We start from the raw sequence: 10,373 nt of genomic DNA, 5'->3' as shown, positions 1-10,373 counted from the left end.
CTTATTAAATTTAAAGATGACATTTTGGGTCATCACAATACCTTCCTCAAGCACCTTTTGTTTTACCAATAATACATGTATTACATTTACTGCATTTCAAAAATTTATTGATGAAGATGTTGCTACAGTCAGCATCGCAGAAATTAATAATTTGATTTCTCAAAATAATTATTTGAGTTTATATGTTAAAGTTTTGGGTGAACAAATCAGTTTTCTTGATAAAAAACTTAATGAATTAACTATTTTGATAAAAGATATGAGTACTAGCAAGAAGACAACTGATATTGCCTCTACGTCTGGAAGCAAATCAGAACCTCAAATTGTTCTTACTCATGTTCAAAGACCCCCTGATATTCAGGATTTTAAATTCAAATCTTTAAATGATTTAGAAGAACTTCTTGATAAAAAGTTATCTGGTTTAAATATTAAACCTATTGATTTATCAAAAGATTTTGCTGATAAATTAGATACCACTTTTTATTATAAAAATGAAGTTTTGTCAGAGTTTAATAAACTCAGAGGTTATCCCAAAAAAAATAGTAAGTATGCTAATAAACCCAGAATGCAAACTTATCAGATATTTTAATAGAGAAACGTGATTGAAATCAGACTAATACGTCTTATAGTGGTTCCGAAATTTATGAATGGAATCTTGATGGTTTGACTGATAAACAATTGACTATTCTTGTGCATAGAATGCTTATGTATGCAACTATCTGTAAAAGTGTGAAAAATACAGATAGAACTATTTGCAAAATGATTGTTGCAGGTTTTACTGGCCAGCTTTGTGGCTGGTGGGATAATTATTTAACTGCTGATGAAAAGGCGATGGTTATTAATGCTATAGCCACTGACGAAGGAGTTGATAACTTAGGCATGGCTCTAGTGAAAAATAGAGAAGATGTTGTTTACACCCTTGTTCTTACCATAATAGAACATTTCAATGGTAGATTTACCAATCAGAACGAGACTGTCCGTACTCTGCTAAATGGCCTTAGATGTAAGACCTTAAGCGAGTTTAGATGGTATAAAGATACTTTTATGAGTAGAGTAATGGAATTACCCGAAAATAAGTATGAACATTGAAAAGCTAAGTTTATAGATGGTCTTCCCTCTTTATTTGCTGAAAGAGTTAGAAAAACTCTAAGGGGTAGTTACGAAAAAATTCCATACAAAGATTATACTTATGGAAAATTGATAGGAGTATGCACACACGAAGGATTAAACTTGTGCAATGAGTTAAAATTGTCCAGACAGCTTAAGATAGATAAGCTTAAAGAGAAATCCCAATTAGGAGACTTTTGTACCCAGTTTGGATTACCCGGTTTACCCGAGACTTCTACTCATAAGAAGAAGAAACACAAATATCATACGTACCCAAATCCAGACAGTCCTTATAAGAAAAAGAGATCGAGATATAGATCCAAAGAAGAGCGTGATGCTAAGAAAGCCCATCGCAAGTGTACTAGATTTACGAAAAATAGGTCCAAGCGAGATCTTGCTGATATTAAGTGTTATAAATGTGGAAAATTTGGCCATATAGCTCCAAATTATAAGCTTCAAAAGCTGAAAACCTTAGAACTAGACAATGAGTTACGTGATAAGGTCTATGGTTTGTTATACATTTCTAGATCAGAATCTGATTATTATTCTGAGTCAGAATAAGAAGCTGAAACCGATTTACTTGATTTATCTGATAGTGATAAAAATATTGATAATACTTGTACAGCTTACAAAGGTAATACATGTACTTGTGATGATGATGAATTTTATAAATTACAATCTCAATTTCAAGATTTGAACATGAAAACTATTACATCTGATAATGTAATAGAACTTTTAAAAGAAGTAACTGATGATGAACTTTGTGAAAAAATTATTAATTTGGCTGCAAGTTCAAGTTCTAGTTCTTCAAAACCTTTTGAAAAACAAAAGAACGAATTTGAATATTCTGCGCCTTACTCTTTGTCAGAAATTAATAACCGGCTTAATAATAAAATTGCACCAACCAGGGATGCTTCTTTCGATGATTTAAAAATTGAAATTGAAAGTCTAAAAATGGAGATTAAATCTCTTAAACAAAATCAAATGATTTTTGATCACAGGATTACTCAGATAGAGAAAAATAGTTCTGTAACTGAGTTTTCTAATGATAAAAACAAAGGTATTTCTGAAAATGATATTGAAGAAAAACCTATTAGACTTGATTCTAAACATGATATGTTGTTGGGAATGATGCAAATTGTTACTGCCCATAAATGGTATATCAAATGTACTATTCTTATTGATAATAATTTTTCTATTACAAATATTGCTATGATTGATAGTGGAGTTGATGTTAGCTGCATCCAAGAAGGTTTAGTACCTACTAAATATTTTCAAAAAACTACTCATATGGTTAAATATGCATCAGGACATGCTTTAGATATAAAGTATAAATTGCCTAATACGGGTATTTGTCAGAATAAAGTCTGCATTCCTCACTTCTTTTTCTTGGTTAAAAATCAGTTATACCCCCCAATTATACTTGGAACACCGTTTATTAACGCTATTTATCATTTTACTAGCATAGACTCAAAAGATTTTATAGCTACTTATAAGGATAGAAAGATAAGTTACACTTTTGTTACAGATCCCGTAACTAGAGATATGAATGCTTTAATTGATATGAAGGAAAGACATATTTATTCGTTACAATTAGAATTATTTAGTATGAATATATTTGACACTTTAAAATCCAATAAAGTGCAGGAAAAGATTAAATTGATTTCCGAACAAATTACTATTGATGTCCGAACAAAGCACTAGGATCTGTAATTGAGATTGTAATTTATAAAATTCATCATCATCACAAGTACATGTATTACCTTTGCAAGCTGTACAAGTATTATCAATATTTTTATCACTATCAGATAAATCAAGTAAATCGATTTCAGCTTCAGATTCTGACTCAGAATAATAATCAGATTCTGATCCAGAAGTGTATAACAAACCATAGACCTTATCACGTAACTCATTGTCTAGTTCTAAGGTTTTCAGCTTTTGAAGCTTACAATTTGGAGCTATATGGCCAAATTTTCCAAATTTATAACACTTAATATCAGCAAGAACTCACTTGGACCTATTTTTCGTAAATCTAGTACACTTGCGATGGGCTTTCTTAGCATCATGCTCTTCTTTAGATCTATATCTCGATCTCTTTTTCTTATAAGGACTGTCTGGATTTAGGTACCTATGATATTTGTGTTTCTTCTTCTTATGAGTAGAAGTCTCGGGTAAATCGGGTAATCCGAACTAGGTACAAAAGTCTCCTAATTGGGATTTCTCTTTAAGCTTATCTATCGTAAGTTGTCTGGACAATTTTAACTCATTGCACAAGTTTAATACTTCTTGTGTGCATACTCCTATCAATTTTCCATAAGTATAATCTTTGTACGGAATTTTTCCGTAACTACCCCTTAGAGTTTTTCTAACTCTTTCAGAAAATAAAGAGGGAAGGCCATCTATAAACTTAGCTTTTCAATGTTCATACTTATTTTCGGGTAATTCCATTACTCTACTCATAAAAGTATCTTTATACCATCTAAACTCGCTTAAGGTCTTACATCTAAGGCCATTTAGCAGAGTACGGACAGTCTCGTTCTGATTGGTAAATCTACCATTGAAATGTTCTATTATGGTAAGAACAAGGGTGTAAACAAAATCTTCTCTATTTTTCACTAGAGCCATGCCTAAGTTATCAACTCCTTCGTCAGTGGCTATAGCATTAATAACCATCGCCTTTTCATCAACAGTTAAATAATTATCCCACCAGCCACAAAGCTGGCCAGTAAAACCTGCAACAATCATTTTGCAAATAGTTCTATCTGTATTTTTCACACTTTTACAGATAGTTGCATACATAAGCATTCTATGCACAAGAATAGTCAATTGTTTATCAGTCAAACCATCAAGATTCCATTCATAAATTTCGGAACCACTATAAGACGTATTAGTCTGATTCCAATCACGTTTCTCTATTAAAATATCTTGAGGAGTAGGACGATTATAATAATAAGTTTGCATTTTGGATTTATCGACATACTTACTATTCTTTTTGGGATAACCTCTGAGTTTATTAAACTCTGACCAAACTTCATTTTTATTATAAAAAGTGGTATCTAATTTATCAGCAAAATCTTTTGATAAATCAATAGGTTTAATATTTAAACCAAATAACTTTTTATCAAGAAGTTCTTCTAAATCATTTAAAGATTTGAATTTAAAATCCTGAATCTCAGGGGGTCTTTGAACATGAGTAAGAACAATTTGAGGTTCTGATTTGCTTCCAGACGTAGAGGCAATATCAGTTGTCTTCTTGCTAGTACTCATATCTTTTATCAAAACAGTTAATTCATCAAGTTTTTTATCAAGAAAATTGGTTTGTTCACCCAAAACTTTAACATATAAACTCAAATAATTATTTTGAGAAATCAAATTATTAATTTCTGCAATGCTCACTACAGCAACATCTTCATCAATAAATGTAATGACACTACCGGTCGTTTCAAGAGTTATAACCCCATTTTCCTCATTTCTACTTCTTTTTTTGTTATTCAGCTATATTATGTTATATCGGGTTAGTGGGTTTTCGTCCAGAAGGAACTCAGAGTTAAATGAGACACTTAAAAGTGGACCGGATATGGACCTATGTGTAACCGACCTCGGATTTAAATTTTGATGATTCCAATTGCTCTGTATGGTGATTTTGGGCTTAGGAGCATGTCCGGAATATTGTTTGGAAGTCCGTAGAGGAATTAGGCTTGAAATGCCGAAAGTTTTATTTTTGAGAAGTTTGACCGGGGGTTGACTTTTTGATATCGGGGTTGGAATCCGATTCTGAAAAATGGAATACCTATGTTATGTCATTTAGGACTTGTGTGCAAAATTTGAGGTCAATCGGACGTGATTTGATAGGTTCCGGAGTTGTTTGTAGAAATTAGAAATTTCAAAGTTCATTATGCTTGAATTGGGGTGTAATTCATGGTTTTAGCATTGTTTGAGGTGAATTGAGGATTCGATTAAGTTCGTATAATGTTTTAGGACTTGTTGGTATATTTGGTTGAGGTCCCGAGGGCCTCAGGTGAGTTTTGGATGGTTAACGGATCAAAAATTGAACTAGAACAGCTGCTGCAATTTCCTTCTGTTGGAAATTGCTTCTGCCCAGATCGAGCTCAGGGTCGAGGGCCACGACCGAAGCCTAGATCGAGCTCAGGGTCGAGGGCTACGATTGAAGCCATGACCGAGCCCAGGGTCGAGGGCCACGATTGAAGCCATGACCGAGCCCAGAGTCGAGGGCTACGATCGAAGGCATGATCGAGCCCAAAGTCGGGGGCCACGATCGAAGGCATGATCGAGCCCAGGGTCTAGGGTCACGGTCGAAGGCCGGGTCGAAGAAATAATTGAGATCCAAGAGCGAGAACCAGGATCGAGGACCTCGATCGAAGGCCAAGATCGAGGCAGAACCGAGGATGTCTAGGCAAAATTATAAAAACAGGGACTTCGTCCCATTTGTCATTTTTGACAAATTGGAGCTTGAGGAGAGGCGATTTTTGATATATTTTAAAGGAAAACTTGAGGTAAGTGCCTTGTAATCATTTCTACTCCATAATATTGAATTATCATCGAATAATCCGACTAGATTACATGATTTTGAGGTGTAAATCGGAGATTGGAACTTAGAAATTTGGAAATAAGATTTGTCGATTTGAGGGTCGAGTTGAGGTCAGATTTTGGTAAAATTGGTATAGGTAGACTCATGGTTGAATGGGATTTTGGATTTTGTAACTTTTGTCGGGTTCCGAGACGTGGGCCCCATAGGCGACTTTTGAGCTAATTTCGGGTTTTGGTCTAATTTTGAAGCTTTTCTTGTGGAATACATTCCATTAGTGTATATTGATGGTATTATACTGATTGTGAATAGATTTGGATCATTTGGAGGCCGAGTCCAGAGGCAAGAGCATTGCGGGGTAGAGATTTGACCAGTTTGAGGTAAGTAACGATTGTAAATCTAGTCTTGAGGGTATGAAACCCCGAATTTTGTATCATTCTACTAATTTAGTGATGCACATGCTAGGTGACGGGCGTGTGGGCGTACACTGTTGAGGATTTGTGACTTGGTCCGCCCCGTAGCAACAGTAGACTTGCATACTTTGTTGAAACCATTGATACTTATATGTTTTAGAAAGATTTTTTATAAATTGGGTTGAATGCCATGTTTGGGCCTTGCGCCAATGCTGTTTGGACCCTTAGGGGCTGTTTCTTACCATCTTCTAATTGTTTTCGATTTAAAAATCTATACTCAATCATGTTTATACTTGTTTACCGCCTAACTCAGTTTTATGACTCTATTTTGATGCATATAAATGTTTTGGGCCGAATGTCCTATTTTACTGAAATGACCGAGAGGCTTGAGTTACTTATGACTGAGTGAGGCCGAGGGCCTGATTGGTGAGGATGAGTGTGGATCGGGGCTGCCCGCCTGCAGCATACTTTATTATTATCGCACGTGAGTTGTCCGTGCAGATTATAGCACTTAGGCTGAAGGAACCCCTCCGGAGTGTGTACACACCCCCAGTGAGCGCAAGTACCTACTGAGTGCGAGTGTCGAGTGCCCAGTGTTGAGTGACTGAGAGGCAAGAGTGATTGTGAGGTATGCTCGAGTGTCAAGAATGATTGTGAGGTATGCCCGAGTGGCAAGAGTGAGTGTGAGGTATGCCCGAGTGGCACGAGTGACTGTGAGGTTTGCCCGAGGGGCTGTATATGAGTGATGTTTTGCCCGAGGGGTTGTTTATGATTTCATCATTTTTGCTCACATTTGCATTGAGCCTTTGTTTGAAAAACTGTTGGAAAAATATCTTTAAATGATTTTTACTGGAACTGGGTTTAAACGAGATGTTTGATTCAAATCCTAATTTTTCTCAAGAGCATGTGGTATTTTACTGAGATTTCCTGATATGAACATTATATGCTTTATTGCTCGTCACTACTGCTCAGTCTTTATTTATTGTTGTTACTTACTGAGTTGGCGTACTCACGTTATTCCCTGCACCTTGCGTGCAGATCCAGGTGTAGCTGGACACGTTAGCGGTTATTGAGTGTTTTGGTTGCAGATTTTCTTGGAGATAGCAAGGTAGCTATTTGGCGATCGCAGCCCCTGCTCTTCTCCCTCTTATCTTCCTCTAGTTGTATTTAGCTATTTTCCGGGTTGAGTTAGCCTTGATATTGTTGGACACATTGTAGTATATGCTCATGAATAGTGACACCCCGATGTCGGGCTTTTCTTTTCCGCACTTCTTTTTTTCTTTGATTTGAACTCTTTAAATGGAAGTTTTATGTCAAATAACCTTGAAATTATATTTGAAATGGAAATATCAGTTTGTTTTGGAAATGAGTCGCCTTGCCTAGTTCCACGATAGGCGTCATCACGACAGAGGTTAGTTTGGGTCGTGACAGATTGGTATCAGGGCTTAGGTTACATAGGTCTCACGATTCATGAGTGGGTTTAGTAGAGTCTTGCGGATCGGTACGGAGATGTCTGTACTTATCTTCAGGAGGCTGCAGAACCTTTAGGAAACTTCACATTCTTGGATTCTTATCGTGCGAATTTGTTGATTCTAGTAATTAAGCATCTGTTGTTTCATTCTCTCACAGATGGTGAGAACTCGTACTACCGGTCAGGAGGGCCAGCCACCAGTACCACCAGCCAGGGCCGCAAGAGGCCGAAGCTACAGCAGAGGCCATGGTAGGGGCCGAGGTGCAGCCCGTACAGCAGTTGGGGCAGTACCTACAAATCCACTGGTTGCCCCAGATCAGGACAAAGTTCCAGTTGTTGATGCACCAGCTCAGGCACCACCTATGCCTATTGTGAATCCAGGCCTTCAGGAGGCCCTAACTCAGATTCTGACAGCGTGTACTGGCCTTGCTCAGGCGGTCTCTATTTCGACGGCCACAACCACTTCTCAGGCCAGGGGAGGCACCCAGACTCCCGTTGCTCGCACACCCGAGTAGGTTATTCAGGGACTTCAGACACCAGAGCTACCACCAGCCCAGCCGGTTGCTGTTGCTTAGAATTATGTGGTTCCTGTTATGCCTGAGGATGATCAGCGTAGGTTGGAGAGGTTTGGGAGACTTCAGCCACCACCTTTCAGTGGCACAGAGAGAGAGGATGCTCAGGACTTTTTGGACAGGTGTCAGAGGATACTCCGTACTGCTGGTATTTTGGAGACTTGTGGGGTCTCATTCACAACCTTTCAGTTTTCTAGGGCTGCACTCAGATGGTGGGAGACTTATGAGAGGCGTAGGCCTGTTGGCGCAACACCCCTTACTTGGCAGGAGTTCTCCCTGGTCTTTTTGGAGAAGTTCGTGCCTCGATCCCGCATAGAGGAGCTGCGTAGACAGTTTGAGTGGCTCCGCCAGAGTGATATGTCTGTGATGTAGTATGAGATGCGGTTCTCCAAGTTAGCCCGTCATGCTATTTGGTTGGTTCCCACGGACAGAGAGAGGATCATGAGGTTTATTGATGGCCTCACTTATCAGCTACAGTTGCTCATGACCAGGGAGCGGGTTTCGGGTGCTACCTTTGATGAGGTTGTCGACATTGCTCGGCAGATTGAGATGGTTCGCGGTCAAGAGAGGGTTGAGCGGGAGGCCAAGAGGCCACGTGGTCAGGGTGGATTCAGCGGTGCTCCTTTTGGGGGTTAATTCCAGCACGATAGATGTCGTCATTTCTGACAGGCTCAGTCAGCTCGGCCATTTCATCGGGGTGCATCATCTGGCCATGGTTCTCACAGTTCTCATCAGGGCCACTCATCACTTAGTGTCCTTCCAGTTCAGAGTTTGTCCCATGCTCCACCTGTTCAGGGCTCTTCCATGCTAGGTTCTTCTACTAGTCATCCTGGTGCTAGGGGTTCCCTTCATATTCCGCCGCCAGCACCAAGGAGTTGTTTTGAGTGTGGGGAGCCTGGGCATATGTGCAGGCAGTGTCCTCGTCGTCATGGAGGTCTATCTCAGCAGAGGAGTCAGCCTCCGACTACAGCACTAGCTACCTCACCACCCGCCCAGTCAGCTTGGGGTGGAAGTCAGTCAGCTAGGGGTCGCCCTAGAGGGGGAGGCAGATCAGGGGGTGGTCAGGCCCGTTTCTATGCTCTCCCTGCCAGACCAGATGCTATTTCTTCAGATGCTGTGATTACAGGTATTGCCTCAATTTGCCACAGAGATGCCTCAGTATTATTTGACCCTGGTTCCATGTATTCATATGTTTCCTCATATTTTGTCCATTTTCTGGATATGCCCCGTGAGTCCTTAGTTTCATCTATACATGTATCTACTCCTGTGGGCGATACTATTATTGTGGACTACGTATATCGATCATGTGGTGTGACTATTGGGGGTCTGGAGACCTGAGTAGATCTATTATTGCTCAGTATGGTTGACTTTGATGTGATATTCGGTATGGATTGGTTATCTCCATATCACGCTGTTCTAGATTGACACGCTAAGATGGTGACGCTGGCTATCCCGGGAATTCCGAGGGTTGAGTGGAGCGGTTCTGTAGATTATATACCAAGTAGGGTGATTTCATATTTGAAGGCTCAACACATGGTTAAGAAGGGTTGCCTATCTTATTTGGCTTTTGTGAGGGATGTTAGTGCAGAGACTCCTGTCATTTATTCTGTTCCGGTGGTACGTGATTTTTTGGATGTGTTTCCTGCAGACCTACCGGGCATGCCGCCTGATAGGGATATTGACTTTGGTATTGATTTGGTGCCGAACACTCAGCCCATTTCTATTCCACCATATCGTGTGGCACCGGTGGAGTTGAAGGAATTGAAAGAACAGTTTCAGGAACTCCTTGATAAAGGGTTTATTCTACCTAGTGTGTCACCTTGGTGTGCACCAGTTCTATTTGTGATAAAGAAGGATGGTTCCATGAGAATGTGTATTGATTACAGGCAGTTGAACAAGGTCACAGTCAAGAACAAGTATCCTTTGCCTCGTATTGATGATTTATTCGACCATCTTCAGGGAGCGAGGATGTTCTCCATGATTGATTTGAGGTCCGGTTATCACCAGCTGAAGATTTGGGATTCAGATATTATTAAAACAGCTTTCTGGACCCGATATAGCCATTATGAGTTCTTGGTGATGTCTTTTGGGTTGACCAATGCCCCAGCAGCGTTCATGCATTTGATGAATAGTGTATTCCAGCCTTATTTTGACTCATTCGTCATTGTATTCATTGATGACATCCTAGTGTACTCTCGTAGCCAGGAGGAGCATGCTCAGTATTTGAAGATTGCATTACAGAGATTGAGGGAGGAGAAGCTTTATGC

At 39.3% G+C, this 10,373-nt stretch overlaps 1 protein-coding gene across 1 annotated transcript; it reads left to right on the top strand.

Moving 5' to 3' along the window:
* Window positions 1-256: 256 nt before the first annotated feature.
* Window positions 257-1,665, top strand: LOC138895224 (uncharacterized). The gene is made up of 3 exons (XM_070179890.1): window positions 257-521; window positions 770-1,000; window positions 1,091-1,665. The coding sequence occupies exons 1-3, from the start codon at window positions 257-259 to the stop codon at window positions 1,663-1,665; spliced, it is 1,071 nt and encodes a 356-aa protein (XP_070035991.1).
* Window positions 1,666-10,373: the final 8,708 nt, after the last annotated feature.

This window comes from Nicotiana tomentosiformis, chromosome 7, assembly GCF_000390325.3.
Source record: "Nicotiana tomentosiformis chromosome 7, ASM39032v3, whole genome shotgun sequence".
Lineage (NCBI taxonomy): Eukaryota > Viridiplantae > Streptophyta > Magnoliopsida > Solanales > Solanaceae > Nicotiana > Nicotiana tomentosiformis.
Note: the sequence above shows the minus strand (reverse complement) of the source record. Positions and strands in the feature narration are given on the sequence as shown.

What these genes read in the sequence shown, in the direction of transcription:
- LOC138895224 (XM_070179890.1), top strand. Translation starts at nt 257, where the DNA reads ATGAGTACTAGCAAGAAGACAACTGATATTGCCTCTACGTCTGGAAGC. An exon ending in AGAGTTTAATAAACTCAGAG is followed by an intron (nt 522 to 769) that starts GTTATCCCAAAA and finishes TGATTGTTGCAG; the next exon opens with GTTTTACTGGCCAGCTTTGT. An exon ending in TCTGCTAAATGGCCTTAGAT is followed by an intron (nt 1,001 to 1,090) that starts GTAAGACCTTAA and finishes AACATTGAAAAG; the next exon opens with CTAAGTTTATAGATGGTCTT.